Source organism: Cebus imitator, unplaced genomic scaffold, assembly GCF_001604975.1.
Source record: "Cebus imitator isolate Cc_AM_T3 unplaced genomic scaffold, Cebus_imitator-1.0 Scaffold91, whole genome shotgun sequence".
In the NCBI taxonomy this organism is placed as follows: Eukaryota; Metazoa; Chordata; class Mammalia; order Primates; family Cebidae; genus Cebus; species Cebus imitator.
In genome coordinates this window covers 3,361,603-3,382,452 of record NW_016107406.1, presented here as the reverse complement: position 1 = coordinate 3,382,452, position 20,850 = coordinate 3,361,603, and the positions used below count along the sequence as shown (strand labels likewise).

The following is a 20,850-nucleotide window of genomic DNA, read 5'->3' as shown; positions in this document are numbered from 1 at the left end:
CTCCAAAAAAAAAAAAGAAAAAAAAAAAAGAAACACTACTTTAAGATTTCCTATGTTCAAATTTCATTGACATGCAAATATACAAGGTGCTTAGGGTTGGGAATTTCTTGATGAGTCATTGCTTCCTATATTTAGTGGTGAGCAAGTGTAATGGTAGCCCCTAACAAAGAAGTTCTGCTCCTTCCTTTAGACTTCCTTGCCGCAGTGGACTCCTGGTTCAAGGTTTTGCTGCCCAAGATATATCCATGGCTTTACCACAATGGGGGCAACATTATTAGCATTCAGGTACAAGGGGGATGTGACTGGGGCAGGGGAAGGAGGTGCAAGGGGCTCTTTATCTCCACCCCATAGCTGGGCTCCACTTTCCCTTCCCTCTGGCAGGTGGAGAATGAATACGGTAGCTATGGAGCCTGTGACTCCAGCTACATGAGGCACTTGGCTGGGCTCTTCCGTGCATTACTAGGAGAAAAGATCTTGCTCTTCACTACAGATGGGCCTGAAGGACTCCAGTGTGGCTCCCTCCAGGGACTCTATACCACTGTAGATTTTGGCCCAGGTCTCCTAAGCAAGGGCTGGGAGTGGGGTCTGGGGAAGGGACGCCTCTTCCACGATATTTGTCTTTTTCTTTTCTCTTTTTTCCACAGCTGACAACATGACCAAAATCTTTACCCTGCTTCGGAAGTATGAACCCCATGGGCCATTGGTGAGGGACCGGAGAGGAATCAGAGAATCAGGGATGGGAATGGGTCCAGCTCAGTTCCATCTCACTCACAGCTCCTTTCATTTCACACTCTAGGTAAACTCTGAGTACTACACAGGCTGGCTGGATTACTGGGGCCAGAATCACTCCACACGGTCTGTGTCAGCTATAACCAAAGGACTAGAGAACATGCTTGAGTTGGGAGCCAGTGTGAACACGTAACTAAAGACACCGGGGCCAGTATAACTCTGTAGCTGGGAGTTGGGGATGAAAGTTAAGATTCAGTGAGTCGGCTTTTACCTTTTCCCCCACCCTCCCTCACTTCAGGTACATGTTCCATGGAGGTACCAACTTTGGATATTGGAATGGTGAGTCCAAATGGTCCCTGGGATAGAAGCAGGGAGGTAACAGAGAATTAGAATCTAAGGGCTAGGTGAATTAGCATGTCTAGAAGCTGAATATGGCCACCACTGCCCCCTCTAATAGCAAAATTCCTCTGCATGAAGCATGCTTAGTAGTGCCTGTCATCTGAAATATATGTTGAATTAATTATATTGGCTCAACTTCAGGTGCCGATAAGAAGGGACGCTTCCTTCCAATTACTACCAGCTATGACTATGATGCACCTATATCTGAAGCAGGAGACCCTACACCTAAGCTTTTTGCTCTTCGAAATGTCATCAGCAAGGTACCCTACCACTTCGTTAAGCTCCAAAGGCTTTTATTAATGTGGGGGGAGTGCCCACATTGTAAAGGGATCCCATGAATTGGTAGTTATTGTCTGGGCCACAGCTCAGCATCTCACTGAAGCATTTCCCATTCACCCAAACGGGACTATGTGCAAAGAAACACGGGTGTGCAAAATAGAGCCTTCATGACCCCTGAAGCCCTTCCCTGGGCCCCAGGTTAAGAACTCCCTAGAGTCTTGGAATAGGTATTGTTGTCTGTGGTTTCCTATGGCTTCTGAGAGAATTTGGGCTCAGTTCCAGGAAGTTCCTTTGGGACCTTTACCTCCCCCCAGCCCCAAGATGATGCTTGGACCTTTGACTCTCCACCTGGTAAGTTCCTCCACATCTTTTCTCTGATACCACACCTTTGTTTTCTGAATAGCCTGTTCTTTCTTGTCCTCTATCCAGAAACTTCCCTTATATTCTGATTCTTCTCCCTTATTCTAATAGGTTGGGCATTTGCTGGCTTTCCTAGACTTGTTATGCCCCCATGGGCCCATTAATTCAATCTTGCCAATGACCTTTGAGGCTGTCAAGCAGGTAAGACATAAACCCACATCTGGTGGAGATGACAACCTCCCTGAGCAGCTACAGCCAAAAGTTCCTTGGCTATAACCACAGTGTCCTTTTGTATCACTATTTGTCTGAAGTACTCATTCTTCCATACCCAGGACCATGGCTTCATGTTGTACCGAACCTATCTGACCCATACCATTTTTGAGCCAACACCATTCTGGGTGCCAAATAATGGAGTCCATGACCGTGCCTATGTGATGGTGGATGGGGTGAGAACCTAATTCCAGGCTGTGAGCTCTAGTTTCCTCCCTTCCCCAGGAAGTGTTAGCCTTAAGTTCTCCATATTTACCCTTTCCCACCTGCCTGCTCACATTTGCAGAGGGTTCCAGGGATAAGGTGGGATGAGGAAGAGTTTGATTAAGGATAGAGTTCTAGAATAGACAGCTACATTCTCTCTGTCCTCCAAATAAGTGTCCTAATGTGGTTTCCTATGCAGTGGCTAAGAGCTAGATGCTGAGCCTTGCACCTATCCTATCTCCTATCCACAGGTGTTCCAGGGTGTTTTGGAGCGAAATATGAGAGACAAACTCTTTCTGATGGGGAAACTGGGGTCCAAACTGGATATCTTGCTGGAGAACATGGGGAGGCTGAGTTTTGGGTCTAACAGCAGTGACTTCAAGGTGAGCTAGCTTTGCCTAGTTATATCCCAGGACTTGATTGAGGATAGCTTGGACCCAGAGCTTAGTGAATGATGACTTATCATTTGCCTTCCCTACAGGGCCTGTTGGAGCCACCAATTCTGGGACACACAGTCCTTACCCAGTGGATGATGTTCCCTCTGAAAATTGATAACCTTGTAAAGTGGTGGTTTCCCCTCCAGTTGCTGAAAAGGCCACATCCTCAAGCTCCTTCTGGCCCCACATTCTACTCCAAAACATTTCCAATTGTAGGCTCAGCTGGGGACACATTTCTGTATCTACCTGGATGGACCAAGGTAATTGCTAATGGTGGTGGTTTGGGTAGCAGGGAGGCAAAAGAGAAAAATCACAGAAGGAAGGGAACAGACAGTATCCTTTGATTAGAAACCCAAAAGGATACAATTCTACCCCCGAAGAGCTGACCCTTTCTTTTCCCCCCTTTCCTGCTCCCTATTCCCCAGGGCCAAGTCTGGATCAATGGGTTTAACTTGGGCCGGTACTGGACAACACGAGGGCCACAACAGACCCTCTACGTGCCAAGATTCCTGCTGTTTCCTAAGGGAGCCCTCAACAAAATCACATTGCTGGAACTAGAAAATGTGCCTCTCCAGCCCCAAGTCCAATTTTTGGATAAGCCTATCCTCAACAGCACCTTGCACGGGCTACGTATCGATTCCCTCTCAGCAGATACACTGAGTGCTTCTGAACCAATGGAGTTAAGTGGGCACTGAAAGAAAAGTAAGCCGGGCGTGGTGGCTCACGCCTGTAATCCCAGCACTTTGGGAGGCTGAGGTGGGCGGATCACCTGAGGTCAGGAGTTCGAGACCAGCCTGGCCAACATGGTGAAACCCCATGTCTACTAAAAATACAAAAATCAGCCAGGTGTGGTGGTGGGTGCCTATAATCCTAGCTACTCAGGAGACTGAGGCAGGAGAATTGCTTGAACCAGGAGGCAGAGGTTGCAGTGAGTGGAGATCATGCCACTGCACTCCAGCCTAGGTGACAGAGCAAGACTCCATCTCAAAAAAAAAGAAAGGTAAATCCCTTGGACCCGGGACATGCAGTGGGCAGGATCCCTTGGTGCTGGCCACGGTGACCATAAGGAACTAAAGGCCACAATACCTCTGAATGTAAGTACAAGTACACATTCCTTGCCAAACTTTATTGTGATTAAAGTTCCAGAGACAATACCAGCTCCACATACCTTTGTGGCCCTGTCTTTGCCCTGGTTCCCGAGTGTCCTTCACCCCCATCTTCCAAATAATCTCTGGTTTCATGGGGAAGAAAAAACCTAGGGCTGCTGTGAATATGCCCTCTTAGGGCCCTGAGTTGGCCCCAAGTAGAGCTGTAAGAGATCAAGAAGAGGGCCTCCCTGCCTGACGGCGATGATCTTGGAGGCAATGTGTGGAGCAGAAAGAGAAGTCGAAGTAGTGAAAGGGAGTGAGGCCTTGGAGGGATGCCCCACAACTCCAGCAGCGTCTGAACAAGAGGAAGAAAAATGGCTGGACAGGTACCCCAGAAACTTTCCAATATAAGCTCTCCCCATCCCTCCTCCTGCCAGAACATCTCAAATACCCTCAACAGCCCTTCTGAATACTGTGCAGGCACTCAATTTACTTGTCCCCAGTGGTCCCTGCAACATTACAGCCCACCCATTCCTCAACCCCCTGCCCCATACCGAGCATTGACGATTGCAGAGTCAGGGATTGGAGGGGTAGGGGCTCCCAACTGAGCAGCAAGTCGGTGCTCTGCAGCTAGAGCTCTCTGAGGAAGAGAAGTTGTGTTAAGGACAAGCCCCCAGTGGTGAGTGGGGCACCCAAGAGGTGACATCTGCACGCTGGGGAAGGGATTAGACCTCTAAGGAAGGCTTGCTGTGGACAAGAGAACCTCCGGCCTCACCTTCTCTCGGTCACTGAGGGTGGCAAATCGCTGCTGCTCTTCTCGTTCCCGCTCCTCCTGTTCCTGCTGCCTCCGCTGCTGTTCCTCCCGATGCCGCCGGGCTGCCTTCTGCTCCCTTTTCCTTGTAGCCTGCCGTGCCTCCATTTCTGGTGTCAATGGTCCTGGCACCTGGAGGGTTTCAGATATAAGAATCTATAAGCTATCCTTGGTAAAACTGCAAGAAGTAGAAAGGATCTAGCCAGGATCTGTGAGGCCTTCCCACTCTGCTTCTCCTTCCTATTCCAGCTGACCTGAGCTTTGTTGTAATCATAGGCATTTGGGTTCTTCTCCATGAACCTTCGGAACTCATTACGTGTTGATTTGTCAGCCGCAACAGTATAAGGTGGCTGGGCCCGAGAGTCCCTAGGTGCAAAAACCCCAAAAATGGGTTTAACTTGCCTCCTGTCTTCCCAACATCACCTAACCAGACCAAGGGAATATTGTCAAGTAGCTAATGCCAACTTTAACCTCCAAAATATCCCCCCATACCCAAAATGACTCAGAATAGTGACCCTTACTCACTGCACAGTGGGGTCGGCACCTGCTTCCAGCAGCAGACGAACCACTGAGCCTCTTCCAGCTGCAGCTGCTGCATGCAGGAGAGTAGAGCCACCAGAGCCCAAGGGGGCACTGAGCAGAGACAGAACTCCAGGGTCTCCAGGGCTGGGAGCCAGCTGGAGCTTCAGCACTCCAACATCTCCAGCTCGGCAGGCAGCAAGCAGCACATCCCAGAGCTCTGGCTGACCAGGGGCTTTGGCCTCATCCAGCAAAGGGCCCAAGGGGGTGGCAACTGCCTGGGATGACTGTGCAGAAGGCTCCTCTTGAGGTTGCTGGAGAAGAGTAATATGTGCCCCAGCCTCCTGGTCCCGGCTTTTCTCCTTCTTATTCCTTTTTCTCCTCCTCCGCTTGGGGAATACTTCAGACTCACAAAGATCCAGAGTCCCCAAGGTCAACTCCACTAGCTCCAACTCTATCTGGAAGCCATCTTCTCCCTCTGACTGTGAACCTAGGGAAAAACCCAACATGTGAAATCCAACTAGGGAGTACTCAGAGGGTGGAAGCAGATGCCTCCAATGCATAAGAATGAAAACCTGAAATGAAATTGTTTTTATTTTGTCACCCAGATAAAGTAGCACATGAAGAGCTGAGTCCATTATATCACATGCAGAAAGCAGGCTCTCAGCCCAGACAAGGACAAGAGTCCCTGGATTCTCCCCATGAGCAGCCTTAGGATGCTGCACAATAGAGGAAAGCATAGAAGCGCCCTCAACCCAAACCAGAGCATCCAACGCAAGATCAACTACGTGAGATCCACGCAACACATCCACACAACTGCTCCATGCAAAGACTTTTCTAAGCTCTCGGGAAACATCCATAATAAAAGAAATATTGATAGGGCGCGGCGGCTCATGCCTGTAATGCCAGCACTTTGAGAGGCCAAGACAAGTGATCACCTGAGGTCAGGAGTTCGAGACTAGCCTGTTCCACATGGCGAAACCCCGTCTCAACTAAAAATACAAAAATTACTCAGGTGTGGTGGCGGGTATCTGTAATCCCAGCTACTAGGGAGACTGAGGTGGGAGAATAGCTTGAACGCAGGAGGCGGAGGTTGCAGTGAGCTGAGATCATGCCATTGCACCCCAGCCTGGGCAACAGAGCAAGACTTCACCTCAAAAAAGAAAAAAAAAGAAAGATAATAGATTTGGAAAGGTCATTAAACATGCCTCAGTAATTGCTAAGATATAGACACTCTGTGGGTGTGTGTTTAAATAAGGAAATGGGTCGGTTATGAGAGCAGGGAATTTGCCACTGCATTTCTAGGACAGAAACTCAGATCTGACAGTTGCCAGATAGTAATCAAACCCTGTTTGGGAGATTCCTCATTCTGCCCAAGTGCTTCCTTTTCATCACTGCAGATCTTTATTGCTTCCTCAGTAGCCGCCTTCCTCTCCTCTCTTACTGTCTTCCAATGTGTCTGAGGTGAGTGCAGTCTGACCGCTTCCCGAGGATCTTCTTCTGCCATAAAACAAAAGATCTTTCTCAACCCTAGCTGAGGAGAAGCTAGTGCAGGTTTCTCTCAATGAAGATGTAGCTGTGCTGCAGTCCAAGGCTTAGAAAATCCTCTGGATATACCAATGAGAATGGAGGCTTAGGCTGGAGAGAACAGGAAGGTCTAGGGAATCGGGATCTGGAGCAAAGGCTCACCATAGACATACAAAGTAGTCAGCTTATGGAGCACACGCTGTAGCTCTTGAAAGGTGGGTCTGCGGGTGACGAGGGGGATATCCCAAAGTCGGGGATCCCCCCTTTGCAGTGGTGCCCCCTTGCCTCCAAAGAACAAGGACCGGCCAGAGCGGGGAGCATGCAACAGTATTGTATCAGCCTCCTCCAGTGCCTTAGCCCAGCCTGGCCCTGCCAGCAGGTCACGAACATCCTAGAAAAGAGAGTAACTCAGTCCTGCATACCTTTACTTGCTATTTTTAAATCTCCAACTAAAAAGATGGCCCACGGAAGTGCAAGGAGTAGAAAGAAGAGGATAACATGGAGGAAAAAATTAGAGGACTAAGGGAATCATCATGGGGAATCCTTAACCTGCCATTGTCTACCTATATGGAAAATTGGAAGGATATGAGTTAAAAACCTCCCTACTTAACAGTGAGTTGAACTGAGATGCCAAAAAGAATATATCAGGACTGCCAGGTCTACTCTAAGAGGCTTAACTCACCTTACAGAGTGTGGCTTCATTGTAGCGCCTCAGGTTGGCTCCAGCAGAGCGTGATGCCCCACCCTGGGCATCCCGAAGCCCCTGGGCTGTGCCCCGCTTGGCTCGCACCGTGTAGCGGTGAAAGGTTTTGTGTGTCACCACTTCTCTTCTGTAGACAGCACAGACTCAGTACTGGAAACCAGCTGGTGCTCCCTGGCTACCAGGATCCACTCCATCCTTACCCCCACGCAGCACCCTCTCACCCTTGAAATATAGCACCAGCAAAGTGCCCAGCTGCAGCCATGAGCACCACGCAGTCTCTGGGACCTCTACTTTGCAGGTTCTGTAGCAGGAGTTCTGCCTCTTCTGGGGGATCCTTGATGACAGAGAAGCATCAGAAACATATCTGTTGCATTCACTGACAGCAAGAAACCAAGTGCCATTTTTCACAAACATCATCTCATTTAATATGACCAAACTGAGGCTTATTTCCATTTGATAAAAAGGAAATTTGAGGCTTGAAGAGGCAGTCCAGAACCACAATTCTAACCTAAATTGGTTTGTTTCCAAACTTAATTCCATTATACTTAACCCTTCTACAGTTCAGGCCAGTTTCAATCCAAGACTGCATTGTCAAACATGATACCCACAATCAATAGGAAGAGAAGCAGTGAGCAATGTACTAGGCTAAGGGAAATCTAGGCTGGGTATACAAAAGGCTGGGGTTAGCCGTACAACCTGTACTGTCACTTGCCTGATGAGGGCCTAGGACACAGCGGTAGGCATAAAGAAACTGGCCCTGGGCATTCTGGAAAAGAACTCGATGAGGGTAAAAGCCTTGGGCTCGGTTGGGCTTCTCAAATCTAGCCTTCTCCTGATCCAGCATCTGCAAGTCCTCCTCGCTGGCTGAGTCTGAGTCTTCTGATCCTGAGATGCTGGAAAGATCTCCTGAAGACAGACAATAGGAGATACACAAGTTTTTGTTCTTTCCTCAAACTCTATAAACTAGTGCCTTCTTATACCTCCATGTCCTATTCCTACACAGGTTGCCCTACCAATCACCTGTGGAGCTCCGCTTTTCAAAGTCCAGGGCAGACAGGAGAGGCTTGTCCTTGAGACGCTGCTTTAGGTTAAACCGATGCCAGTCAAGCTTATAATGCTCCCTCTAGTACAAAGACAAAGAGTGAGATAAAGGTGGAAATATGCCCCAGCCTGACCTTGTATACTGGCCATATAGAATTCTAGAAGTACGATCAGGTAACACCGGCTACCTCAATCAAAGCATGGACCTTTATTGATTGATTGATTGATTGATTGGGACGAGGTTTCACCATGTTGGCCAGGCTCATCTCGAACTCCTGACCTCAGGTGATCCACCTGCCTCAGCCTCCCAAAGTGCTGGTATTACAGGCGTGAGCCTGCATGGACCTTTCTTAAGACAAATCAAATGTCTACCTCTCCCCACCCACCATTACGCTTTTGCTACTACCATCTAGCTCTGCACTTGACCTATTACCTGTTCTTGGTGGTTCTGGAAGGTCTGGTCACATGTTGAACAAAATAACTTCTCTGAAATAGCCATAGGACCCTGGAGTTGCTTTCTTTCTGGGCTTTCTCTCTCCGCTGAGCCTAAATAAGGAAACAGTAATTGGATGTAGAAAGGGAGCCTAAATCCACAGTGACAAGAATTATATTCAGTATGTGATATACAAAGCAGAGGATACAAAAAAGATAGCATGATACTGCCTTCAAGGAATTTACACTCTAGTAGTCATGAAATAAACAGTTCGGCAATCACTTAATGCAATAAACATGGCTCTGAAAAGATGTATGTAAAATGAGTATAAATAAAATATTGTATTTAAATTAGCCAAACAGATTGTTTAGGCAAATCCTATAGAAAATAATTTTGTTAAGTTTAAAATTATTTCTAACTGTACAAAGACCACTTCCCAAATACTTTCTAAAGTTTACATTTCCAATTAGTGTAGAGTTTGTCTAAAGAAAGGCACAAGAAAACATGGAGCCAAACTAAAGTTACACAAAACAGGCCCAGCACGGTAGCTCATGCCTGTAATCCCAGCACTTTGGGAGGCTGACGCAGGCAGATCACTTGAGGCCAGGAGTTCGAAACCAGCCTGGCCAACATGATGAAACCCCGTTGCTACTAAAAATACAATAATTAGATGGGCGTGGTGGTGCAGACCTGTAGTCCCAGCTACTTGGGAGACTGAGGCAGGAGAATCACTTGAGCCTGGGAGGCAGAGCTTGCAGTGAGCGGAGATCACACCACTGCACTCCAGCCCGGGCAACAGAGCGAGACTCTGTCTCAAAAAATAAAACTATACAAAACAAATTAATTGTTTTATATTCAGCAAAAAGGAATAATTTGAGTGGTGCCCAGTTAAATCTGGAATATATGTGAGAACTTTGAAAATATATCTAGAAAGTTTGAAGTGTTTTTGAAGCTAGTGGTATTAAAGTGAGGAGACATATGCAATAGCAAAAAGACTTGTTTGATAACAAGGGTTGTGCTGGAAATTACCCAGAGATTAAGTGAATTTAATCAAGCAGAAAGATAAATCATTTGGCCTCCTAAGCTCGGAAATACCAGTAAAAATATGTTCCCTGAACGGGCAATACACTCTAAGGAGCCTTGTCACGTTTCACATAGGTCCACTCCAAATCTTCCCGGATACCTGAACAGGAAGAACGCGGAGCACGGGCCAGAGCCTCCCCGGGCGCATGGCTCACCAGGCTCAGGCCCTGAAGGACCGGAGCATCCGCGCTGAGGTCAAACAGGAAGATGGAAGCAGGAGCCGAGGCTGCATCTGGAGCCGGCGACATGGCTGAGCAGAAATTATTTAGCAGCAGCTCCTGGAGCAGAAAGCGGATAAGAAACACAGCTTCCCCAAACGAGATCCTACTGCCGCGTCTCCTGCCTGCCTTCCTGACTTGGTTTCTCCTGCACCGCAAGGCTTCTCGTCCCTCATCCTGCTACCAGGAATCAGCTGTGAGATGACTACCTTGACCCCAGTCCGCTTTCTCAAACCCCCGTCTCGGCCCACAAAATAATTAAATATGGGGGAGCATCCAGCTCTCAAATGAGTCCAACAGAGTTAAAAATCACTGAGGTTGCCTAGCCGAACTTTATTCGTTACCCATGCGACCGGCAATGACTGACCCACAGCAACTCGCCCACGCCCTTAGAAGCCGCACCAAAAGTCCCGGGAGTTGAGCCGCACGCACGTCCACAAGTCTGCAGCCGGATTTCGGCAACACAACAATCCCCGTCACTACGGAGCAGCAAAGAGGACAACCGGTGGCGTCCGCACCTGAGCCCCGCCCCACGTAGAGCACACTATTGGGCCGCTGACGGCCTAAGACCCGCCTCGAGCCTTTAGCCCCGCCCCTTAAGCCGAGAATTGGCCGTTGTGTCTCCACCCCCTGTGCTTATTGGCCAGACTGGCTGCGGGTGACAGTGAGTGGCAGACACCGGGCCTAGCGCTCCGGGTCTGGCCGAGCCGAGCCGGGCCGGCGGAGCCCTGGAATCACCCGGGTCACTGTTCCTGAGGTGAGACGTGAGACCGGTTATTGGAATCCCAGGGCTCGTGTCTGGCTTTGCCAGGGGTGCCTGCAGAGCCCTAAGTGAGCTCGCGGCGGGTAACGGGGGAAGGGGCGCCGCTGGCGGGGCGGGGGCGCGCAGCCGGAATGTTTTGATTGCGGGCGCGCGCGGACGAGGGCGCGCGCGGGCGACGAGGCCGCGCGTGAGGTTGTCCGCTGTTGGTAGCTGGAAGCCCTTGGCCTGGGGCCGGGCGACCCTGGGGCGAGGTGGAGTGCAGTCGCCGCGGCTGGGTGTGGGGAGGCAAGCCAGCCCACCCAGGGTATCAGCTGTAGGGCTGGCTCGATCCCTGCAATATCCGCAGGAACCCCTGAGCCCAGGCCCAGCCGGCCGGGGATCCACGGGCCCTGGTCCACACTGACCCTGTGAGTGGTGACTTCCCTGAGGTGCAGGACTCTCACTAGCCCAGGGAATCCCACCGGGGCCAGCCTGGGCCAAGATCCACGGCCCGGAGGGGCTGCACGGACAGGTGAGTACCACCTCGACCATGCCTGGCTCCCACGAGGGAACCCACAAATGCCCCTAGGATCGGGGGTCTACACTTACCCCGTCAAGGTTTCCCATCCAGCAGCTATGCCCACCGGCTGGGTCTTTGGTGCTAGGGAAGCAGGAGAAGGGGTTGACCAGAAAGGTCCTCTTCAGGAAAGACTCTATTGGGGTTTTGTGGACCCTGAGAAGTATGTCATTTCTGAGGCTGAGGTGGGGCAATGGAGGAACAGTCCAGAGGGGCCCCTGGCCTCAGGCCTGTACCCACTTACTCTCCATGGGGTCCCTAAGTTACTTCTTGAGACCCCGGAATTGGAAGAGTGGCCCTGTTTAGCACGGCCAGAGGAAGTGCTCATAGTCCTGGCTGGAAGGGCGCTTCTTCCTCACTGCAGCCTTCCTGCCCCATGCTTGGCCTCCTCTTGTTGGGGTGTGGATGGTTGGGAGGGTCGGGTTCCTTTTTAATCCCCACTCTCTGGGTCCTGACATCTTCTCCAGGAGCTGCAGAGCATCGAGGGCTGGAGTGGAGCACGCACTGTCCATGGAGCTGGTAGGGCCATGTGCTTTTCTCAAATGTTTGTTTACAAAGTGCTTCCAAATTGCTGGTCTCTTGGGAGACCAGGGTTCCCAGGATGGGCAGGGGAGGGCCTCTTCTGTCCATTAATTAGAAGATGAAACAGCCCCCAACAAAGGGGCCGATTCTGGATTTGGGCCAGGAAGGCAGCAGTAGACACCCAGACTGGCCAGAGTTAAGGCCTCCCAAGTCTTGAGCTTATGGCCTTCCTTGTATTACTACTCCTCTTCCTCTGAGCCAAGGAGGCTGAGGGTGGAGACAAAGCCAAAGGGTACTTTCTCAGTCCTTTTGGCAGTAGGTAGGGCAGCCAGGGGCAGCACTGGGACTGAATCAGGGTCTCTTCTTCCTCCTCATTGGCAGGTGGTCAAGGTGGACAGGGGGTGGTGGTGATGGCGCAGTTTGATACTGAATACCAGCGCCTAGAGGCCTCCTACAGTGATTCACCCCCAGGGGAGGAGGACCTGTTGGTCCACGTCGCTGAAGGGAGCAAGTGTGAGTTCTTGGACATGCCAGCCAAGGGGAGAGTTGGTGGAAGAGCACTGAGGGAGCAAGGGGCTTGTGTTGCCTCAGAGCTCTGATATCTCTTTTCCTGTGCCCACAGCACCTTGGCACCATATTGAAAACCTTGACCTCTTCTTCTCTCGAATATCCTTTGAGTCTCTGAGTTGGAGCTCAGGGACCTTTAATGTCTCTCTAAGCCAGGTCTCTGGTGGGAAGCGGGGGTAGGTTTGACTAATCCCTGGAAAGGGTAATGGAGCTCATCCTGAGGGTGAAAGAGGCTGGTGAAATCATCGTTAAGTAATGATAGCCCATATTTACCAAGATCTGTGTGCCTGTGTCCACTCTGTGGTGTTAATTTATAGAAACCTTCCTAAGGGTGAGCCTCCTTTTTTTTTTTTTTTTTTTTTGAGATGGAGTCTCTCTCTCTTGCTGCTGGAGTGCAGGGGGCAATCTCAGCTCACTGCAACCTCCACCTCCCGGATTCAGGCAATTCTCCTGCCTCAGTCTCCCACATAGCTGGGATTATAGGCAAATGCCACAATGCCCAGCTTTTTTTTTCATAGAGACAGGGTTTCACCATGTTGGCGAGGCTGGTCTTAAACTCCTAACCTCAAGTAATCCACCCACCTTGGCCTCCCAAAATATTGGGATTACTGGTATGAGCCACCACAGGTTGTTAATAATCGTCGTAAGTAATGTCTTTTGACTCATTCTGTGTCAGCTCTATGTTAAATACTTTATATGCATTATCTCAGGTCTACTAGTCCTGAGACAAGTGTTATTTATTCCTAATGTACCACTGGGGACACAAGTTTACAGAGGTTAGGTAAGTTGGTAAAGTCACAGAGCTAGGACTTAAACTTGAGTGTGTTGACACCAAAGTCTGTGCTCTTACCTGCTGTCTTTACTGACCACTTTTTCTTAACAATTACACGTTTATAATCTACACCAGAAGAATGGCTTCACTTGTATGCTTATCGGGGAGATCTTTGAGCTCATGTAAGTATAAGAAGGGACAGATGATGTGGTGAAGGAATACATCTTAGTCTTTCCTTGCACTCATGCCTGGCCCAACCTGCTAATGCAACTCAGTCCTATGCTAAAACTCAGCAGACCTTTGTAGTTCAGGGACTGGGTGTAGCGCCAAAACTCACAGCTTCACCGTTTTTTTTGTTGTTGTTTTTTTTGTTTTTGAGATGGAGTGAGTCTCACTTCATGGACCAGGCAGGAGTGCAGTGGTACCATCGTAGCTCGGTGCAGCCTCTGCCTCCCAAGTTCAAGTGATTCTCCTGCCTCAGCTTCCTGAGTAGCTGGGACTACAGGCGAACACCACCATGCTCGGCTAATTTTTTAAAATTTTTAGTAGAGATGGGATTTCGCCAAGTTGGCCAGGCTGGTCCATGCCCGGCTAATTTTTTTGTATTTTTAGTAGAGATGGGATTTTGCCAAGTTGGCCAGGCTGGTCTCCTGACCTCAGATTATCCGCCTGCCTCAGCCTTCCCAAGTGCTGGGATTATAGGTGTGAGCCACCATGCCCAGCCAAGCTTTCTTATAAGAGCTTTCTAAGCTGTATCTCTTCCATGAAGAGAACCCAGGCCTTGGCTGGGTGTGGCGGCTCACACCTGTAATCCCAGCACTTTGAGAGACGCTAAAAATATAAAAATTAGCTGGGTGTGGTAGGTAGTGCACACCTGTAATAATCCCAGCTACTTGGGAGGCTGAGGCCCAAGAATCACTTGAACCTGGGAGGTGGAGGTTGTAGTGAGCCGACATCATGGCACTGCACTCCAGCCTGAGTGACAGACTGAGACTCTCTCAAAAAAAAAAAAAAAAAAAAAAAAGTTCAGGCCTTGACCTTGATCATTTCAGTGCTCCAATGGAATGTACATGGTTCAGTCAGGGAGTCTCAGAGATGCCAGCCACAGAGAAAAGCCTCTTCTGCCTTGGCTGTACCATGGCCTGCTCCTAGGCAGACAGCCTCCTGGGAGAGAGAAGTCATATAGCATTGCCAAAGGGAAAGGGGTCAGGAGGTTCTCCCTCAATCAGAAAACTCCCCCAAGGGCTTTTAACTACAACCTCAAAAGGAAATCAGGGACTGGAGATCAGAGACTCACAGGATGTAACCTTTGAGAGTCCAGTGATAGTGACTGAGGTTACCATGAGGTGATGAAAGCAGGCTGTGGCTGTGGCAGCTAAGAGCAAAGAGTGAGCCTGAGATGGGCCTGAGCCCCTGAGTGAGCCTGAGGCCCTATGGGGCTGAGCAGCAGAGAGGGCCCACTGGGAGTTCTCCAGCCCCTTCCAGTTCCCAGTCTTGTTCTGCCACCTCCAGACTCTGCTCTTCCCACCGTGTTTCACTGAGTCGTCTCTGGCTCTCAGACTGTACCCCTTCTTCCCAACTCCCCAGGCAGTTCCTGTTTGTGGTTGCCTTCACTACCTTCCTGGTCAGCTGCGTGGACTATGACATCCTATTTGCCAACAAGATGGTGAACCACAGTCTTCACCCTACCGAACCCGTCAAGGTCACTCTGCCAGACGCCTTTTTGCCTGCTCAAGTCTGTAGTGCCAGGTAAGGGCTGCAAGTCAAGAGGACACCATAGCCTTGAGTTCTGCTAGCAGGTGGGTAACAGAGTAGAGTCTGAGGCAGCAACTCATGCTCGAGAACTGACTCAGGCTCAGTCTAGCAAAAATACTTCAGGAAAGCAGTGTCTCTGCCAAGACTCCTTCCTCAAGGGCCACCTCTCCTCCCCTTCTTTTTCCCCACAAGGATTCAGGAAAATGGCTCCCTTATCACCATCCTGGTCATTGCTGGTGTCTTCTGGATCCACCGGCTTATCAAGTTTATCTATAACATTTGCTGCTACTGGGAGATCCACTCCTTCTACCTGCATGCTCTGCGCATCCCTATGGTAAGACTGGGAAGTTGGGCAATTAGCCCGTAGTCTAAGATGTATTGGGCGGTATGGTTGTATTCCTGGCCGTCAGTTGTCCTTATCTGTCATTGGCAGGTCAGGAAGTGTCTCTTAAGCTCACAACCCCTGAACCTCACTTCTAATATAGGTCAAAGGGGTCAAGGCAACAACCCCACCTTCCACACCTTGTCTCTTTTCCCCACCCCCGCAGTCTGCCCTTCCATATTGCACGTGGCAGGAAGTGCAGGCCCGGATTGTGCAGACTCAGAAGGAGCACCAGATCTGCATCCACAAACGTGAGCTGACAGAGCTAGACATCTACCACCGCATCCTCCGTTTCCAGAACTACATGGTGGCACTGGTTAACAAATCCCTCCTGCCTCTGCGCTTCCGCCTGCCTGGCCTTGGGGAAGTCGTCTTCTTCACCCGTGGCCTCAAGTACAACTTTGAGCTGATCCTCTTCTGGGGACCTGGCTCTCTGTTTCTCAATGAATGGAGCCTCAAGGCCGAGTACAAACGTGGGGGGCAACGGCTAGAGCTGGCTCAGCGCCTCAGCAACCGCATCCTGTGGATTGGCATCGCCAACTTCCTGTTATGCCCCCTCATCCTCATATGGCAAATCCTCTATGCCTTCTTCAGCTACGCTGAGGTGCTGAAGCGGGAGCCAGGGGCCCTGGGAGCACGCTGCTGGTCACTCTATGGCCGCTGCTACCTCCGCCACTTCAACGAGCTGGAGCACGAGCTGCAGTCCCGCCTGAACCGCGGCTACAAGCCTGCCTCCAAGTACATGAATTGCTTCTTGTCACCTCTTTTGACACTGCTGGCCAAGAATGGAGCCTTCTTCGCTGGCTCCATCCTGGCCGTGCTTATTGCCCTCACCATTTATGACGAAGATGTGTTGGCTGTGGAACACGTCCTGACCACCGTCACACTCCTGGGGGTCACCGTGACCGTGTGCAGGTGGGCCAGGGCTGCAGGTGGGAGCAAGCCAGCTGGCATTCCCAGGAAAGGCTTACATCTCACCATGACCCTGATCCCACTAGGTCCTTTATCCCGGACCAGCACATGGTGTTCTGCCCTGAGCAGCTGCTCCGCGTGATCCTCGCTCATATCCACTACATGCCTGACCACTGGCAGGGTAATGCCCACCGCTCGCAGACCCGGGACGAGTTTGCCCAGCTCTTCCAGTACAAGGCAGTGAGTGGAGCTGGAGTTAGGGCCTGCTAGAGACTGGCTGGTAGCTCGGTGGCGAGGGCTGGGCTCCCTCCTGCTCGCTTATGACCTTGGTCCTGTCCTTTTAGGTGTTCATTTTGGAAGAGTTGCTGAGCCCCATTGTCACACCCCTCATCCTCATCTTCTGCCTGCGCCCCCGGGCCCTGGAGATTATAGACTTCTTCCGAAACTTCACCGTGGAGGTTGTTGGTGTTGGAGATACCTGCTCCTTCGCTCAGATGGATGTTCGCCAGCATGGTCATCCCCAGGTGCTGGGAGAGGAGGGGTCCAGGTGGCCAGGGATGATGCTGGCACATACAGCATCTTTGGGAAAACCGCAGAAAGATACCTCTTCCGAGTCACACAAAGGCAGTCCTGTACTAGGGGCACACTGCTTGGGAGCTTGGGCTGGATTTCAGCTTGAATTTGTACCCTTGGCAAAGCCCCCTTGAGAAAGTCACAGCACAAGTAACTGGCTCAGCATGTGGTCACTTCTGGGGTGGCGGGTGGCAGGGCCCCTGGGAAAGATTTGATAGTACACTGTGGCCTCTGTCCTCCAAGAGCAAGACCTCCCCACGAATAGGAAAGGTACAAGATGGTCCCTGCCAGAGGATAGTCCTGCTTACTCTGCTTTTCCTTGTGCAGTGGCTGTCTGCTGGGCAGACAGAGGCCTCCGTGTACCAGCAAGCCGAGGATGGAAAGACAGAGTTGTCACTCATGCACTTTGCCATCACCAACCCTGGCTGGCAGCCACCACGTGAGAGCACAGCTTTCCTAGGCTTCCTCAAGGAGCAGGTTCAGCGGGATGGAGCAGCTGCTAGCCTCGCCCAAGGGGGTCTGCTCCCTGAAAATGCCCTCTTTACGTCTATCCAGTCCTTACAATCTGAGTCTGAGGTGTGTTCCTGGGGACTGGGAGATGATGGGCAGAGTGGACTTCAGGAGCTGGGAGTTGAGGACCAGGCGTAGGGTGGAAGGTTCCCTTCTGTCTCTTCAGTATGTGCCATTGAGATTCAGAATACTAGGGAACCCTGGAGGCCTTTCTCCTGCCTCAAGAATTCTACTACCCCTTTCTCTCATAGCCACTGAGCCTTATCGCAAATGTGGTAGCTGGCTCATCCTGCCGGGGCCCTCCACTGCCCAGAGACCTGCAGGGCTCCAGGCACAGGGCTGAAGTGGCCTCTGCCCTGCGCTCCTTCTCCCCTCTGCAGTCCGGGCAGGCGCCCACAGGCCGGGCTCCCAGCACCATGACAGGTTCTGGGTGAGTAAAGAGGGGCCAAGATGGGAGGGCACGGCAGCCCTCAGCAGCCTGTGTGGTCTCAGAAAAGTTCACAGCTGCTGTCTGTCTGTGCTGGGAGAGACAGGGTAGATGCCAGGACAGCCAGCTCCGGGAGCAGCGTGTGGGAAGGACAGCTGCAGAGCCTGGTGCTGTCGGAATACGCATCCACAGAGATGAGCCTACATGCCCTGTATATGCACCAGGTGAGTGCGTAGCTGAAGGGTTTCAATGCGGAGGAGCAACACTGGGGTTCCAATCCCTTCTCTGCCGTCTAGCTGCCCTGCCACCACCACTCCCATATCTACTTTCTTAATATCCTTTTTAGCTAAGCGTGCTCTCATCCAGGGCCTTCACACACTCGCAGTTTCCCCTGCCTAGAATCCATTTCCCTGGGATATCCGGATGGCCTCCTTCTTCTCCTTCCCAGGTCTCTGCAGCTACCGTTTCCCTGAGACTTTCTCTGATCACTCTCAGTAAAAGGCTCCCTTGCCCACCTTCCTGAATCTTCCTGTCTTAGTTTTTTCCACAGCATTTAGCACCATGTGACATACCATGTTTTTTTCTTATTTGCTTATTCTCTGTCCCCCTCTACCAATATATAAGAGTCACAAGGGCTGGCATTTCTGTCTGTTTTGTTCATTCCTATCTCCCCACACCTAAAAGAGTGCCTGGCACTTAGACTGTCAGTCACTTTGTCCTTGAATCAAATGAATAGGTAAAATGAGGGCCATTACAACACAGGCTTCTTCCAGGGATCTGCTGTGAATGTAACCTGTAAAGATCAGACGTATATTACACACTATTAACATAATAGGTGCTCTGAGGCAAGGATTCTCAGGGAAGGGGTAAAGTGGGAACTGACTGATCAGGTTGGAGGGCAGCTGTTTCAGATGGACATCCTTCTGTCTCCCACTAATGAGCCCCCCACTTCTCTAGCTCCACAAGCAGCAAGCCCAGGCTGAACCTGAGCGGCATGTTTGGCACCGCCGGGAGAGTGATGAGAGTGGAGAGAGTGCCCCTGAAGAGGGGGGAGAAGGCGCCCGGGCCCCCCAGTCTATCCCTCGCTCTGCCAGCTATCCCTGTGCAGCACCCCGGCCTGGAGCTCCCGAGACCACCGCCCTGCACGGGGGCTTCCAGAGGCGCTACGGGGGCATCACAGGTATCCAGTGGGGGTATAGGAGGAAACGGAGGCTGCCAGGAAGCGTGGTTCTGCCGGGAGGAGGAAAGAGGTCTTGAGAGGAGGAAAGAGGTCTGAGGGACCAGGCCCAAAGACTCACCCCTCCAGCAGCCCCCCAGCCCTGTTCTTCATTCTTGTGTTCCTCCTGTGAATATGCTTACTCTTACTTGTCTCTCCAGATCCTGGCACAGTGCCCCGGGTTTCCTCTCATTTCTCTCGGCTGCCTCTTGGAGGGTGGGCTGAAGATGGGCAGTCAGCATCAAGGCACCCTGAGCCCGTGCCCGAGGAGGGCTCGGAGGATGAGCTTCCCCCTCAGGTGCACAAGGTAAGGGCCCCAGGGCCTAGAAACAATTGCCAGAAGTAGTAACTTCCGGGGTATGGTAAGAGCTTTTCAGGGGAAGGGAAGTGTGCTTGACTCCTGCCCGGGCCCCACCCCCACACAGAGATAATGGACCCTCTCCTCCAAAATGCAGTCCCCCTTCTTTCCTCAACTGCTCTGCAGGGCTTGGTTTTTCCTTCCCTTACCTCCCCAGGAATCAACCTTTCCTGTTCCTTTACCTGTAGGTTCCTATGGGGCTAGCAGGTGTCAACCAGTAGCTGAAGACTGTCTCCATTACCAACCCTTTCTCTTCACAGGTATAGACAAGGCTGAGCAGGGTTCCTATGGCCCAGGATGGTGGCCACCGCTGTCCTGCCATCTCGTCTGCCCACCATGGAGGGCTCCTCTGAGTGTTGCCTGGCTCCACGTGTGTGGTGTTTGTGTGTCTGTGCCTGGCCAAGGGAGGTGCCAACACTGGGCTTGCCACAGTCCCAGGAGAGGAATCTGGGGCCTAGGAACCGAGGGCACAGAAGACTCTAGCCTCATCCCCAGGACCCCCTTGGCTCAGAGTGTGGTGCTAGAAACTGGTCCCCAGCCCAGTCCCAGTACTGCCACCTTTATACCTACCCCGCAAGTCCCCAGAGGGCTGCCCACCACAGAAGCTGCCAAGCAGGGAGAACCTGTGCCAACTGTGGAATGGGGAGGTTGGGCCTGGACCCTCAACCCCTGCAACCCTCCCCAACCCCCTCAATAGATGAGCAGCTTAGGCTGTGGACCTTACCTCACCCGCCATTCTCACCCGGAGCTGCAGCCGGCTCACCTCTCTCCGCTTCCTGCACATCACTGGCCTGTGTGTGCTGCTTGCTCCCATTCTGTTTGCTTGCTCCCATTCTGTTGAGCTTTTGCTTTGCGTTGGGGTGAAGGCCCTAGCATCCAGCTCCCCTCAACGCTATCTTTTGACACTAAGAAAGAAGGTTTCTAAATTGTAGGAGCAGGATGGAAATACTTTGCTGCCCTTTCCACCTTTTAGGATGGGCCCCCAGGAGACTGAGGTCTTCCTGGGCCCTCATTGCTGCTTATCATAACCCCTATCACCTGCACATGGGACAGACCGGGCTGGAGGGTGACCTCGGCTGTGTATGTCCCAGCAAGAGAGCTCTGGCCCGCATCTCGCTGTCCCCTGGAGGGGGATGAAGGGCGCTGCCTCGCCAGAGGCTTTGGTCTGCTGCACTGCATGCTGGGACTGCTCCTACTCTGTCCCACCCCTCACTCAGCTGTGGTCCGGCTTTGGGAGAGTGGTGATTTGCACTGCCCGAAATCGGAGCGGAGCAGGGTAGGGACCGTGTACAGCTTGATAACCCTTAATAAAAAGGGACTTTGACCAGACTTCTTGTCTCGTGTGGCTAGAATCCTGGGAACAATGGGAATGAGATGGGGATTTGGCAGGGGTCTAGAAGAAAGTAAGTTTAGTCCGTCTCTCAGATACGCTGAGC

The 20,850-nt window shown here is 51.4% G+C and overlaps 3 protein-coding genes across 17 annotated transcripts in view; 2 read left to right on the top strand and 1 right to left on the bottom strand.

The window, feature by feature from the left end:
* GLB1L (galactosidase beta 1 like) overlaps positions 1–3,829 on the top strand; it is a 12,618-nt gene extending 8,789 nt beyond the window's left edge. For all 5 annotated transcript variants that reach the window (XM_017535223.2, XM_017535224.2, XM_017535230.2 and 2 more), the window contains 12 exons: positions 191–285; positions 382–556; positions 645–703; positions 797–918; positions 1,028–1,068; positions 1,270–1,388; positions 1,684–1,758; positions 1,879–1,968; positions 2,100–2,213; positions 2,493–2,624; positions 2,723–2,938; positions 3,104–3,829. In XM_017535223.2, the coding sequence (XP_017390712.1) occupies positions 191–285; positions 382–556; positions 645–703; positions 797–918; positions 1,028–1,068; positions 1,270–1,388; positions 1,684–1,758; positions 1,879–1,968; positions 2,100–2,213; positions 2,493–2,624; positions 2,723–2,938; positions 3,104–3,373 (1,508 nt within the window). In that variant the 3' untranslated portion in view covers positions 3,374–3,829. The remainder of the gene's footprint in view (positions 1–190; positions 286–381; positions 557–644; positions 704–796; positions 919–1,027; positions 1,069–1,269; positions 1,389–1,683; positions 1,759–1,878; positions 1,969–2,099; positions 2,214–2,492; positions 2,625–2,722; positions 2,939–3,103) is intronic.
* On the bottom strand, positions 3,790–10,642 carry ANKZF1 (ankyrin repeat and zinc finger peptidyl tRNA hydrolase 1). 4 transcript variants are annotated; one of them, XR_001827170.1, is made up of 14 exons: positions 10,504–10,642; positions 9,984–10,161; positions 8,801–8,913; positions 8,347–8,449; positions 8,039–8,232; positions 7,548–7,660; positions 7,306–7,453; positions 6,786–7,014; positions 6,444–6,596; positions 5,103–5,586; positions 4,878–4,943; positions 4,542–4,709; positions 4,321–4,406; positions 3,790–4,121 (listed from the first exon to the last, which is right to left on the bottom strand). XR_001827170.1 is itself a non-coding variant. In XM_017535220.1 (14 exons), the coding sequence occupies exons 2-14, from the start codon at positions 10,129–10,131 to the stop codon at positions 3,998–4,000; spliced, it is 2,175 nt and encodes a 724-aa protein (XP_017390709.1). In that variant the 5' UTR covers positions 10,132–10,161; positions 10,504–10,642; the 3' UTR covers positions 3,790–3,997. The 4 variants fall into 4 exon arrangements, 3 of the variants coding, with proteins under 3 accessions (XP_017390709.1, XP_017390710.1, XP_017390711.1); XM_017535220.1 differs by having other exon boundaries at positions 4,832–4,943; XM_017535221.1 differs by having other exon boundaries at positions 4,832–4,943; positions 6,444–6,593.
* Positions 10,643–10,738: 96 nt separating this feature from the next.
* Positions 10,739–20,743, top strand: ATG9A (autophagy related 9A). 8 transcript variants are annotated; one of them, XM_037740860.1, is made up of 17 exons: positions 10,753–10,858; positions 11,211–11,375; positions 11,891–11,939; positions 12,324–12,455; positions 12,565–12,608; positions 13,399–13,463; positions 14,869–15,030; positions 15,229–15,370; positions 15,585–16,333; positions 16,417–16,570; positions 16,675–16,854; positions 17,231–17,479; positions 17,665–17,843; positions 17,947–18,064; positions 18,798–19,020; positions 19,218–19,363; positions 19,675–20,743. In XM_037740860.1, exons 4-17 carry the CDS (start codon positions 12,353–12,355, stop codon positions 19,678–19,680), a joined length of 2,520 nt encoding a protein of 839 aa, XP_037596788.1. In that variant the 5' UTR covers positions 10,753–10,858; positions 11,211–11,375; positions 11,891–11,939; positions 12,324–12,352; the 3' UTR covers positions 19,681–20,743. The 8 variants fall into 8 exon arrangements, with proteins under 8 accessions (XP_017390704.1, XP_037596789.1, XP_037596788.1 ...); XM_017535216.2 differs by having other exon boundaries at positions 11,888–11,939; XM_017535215.2 differs by lacking the exon at positions 11,211–11,375 and having other exon boundaries at positions 10,739–10,858; positions 11,888–11,939.
* Positions 20,744–20,850: the final 107 nt, after the last annotated feature.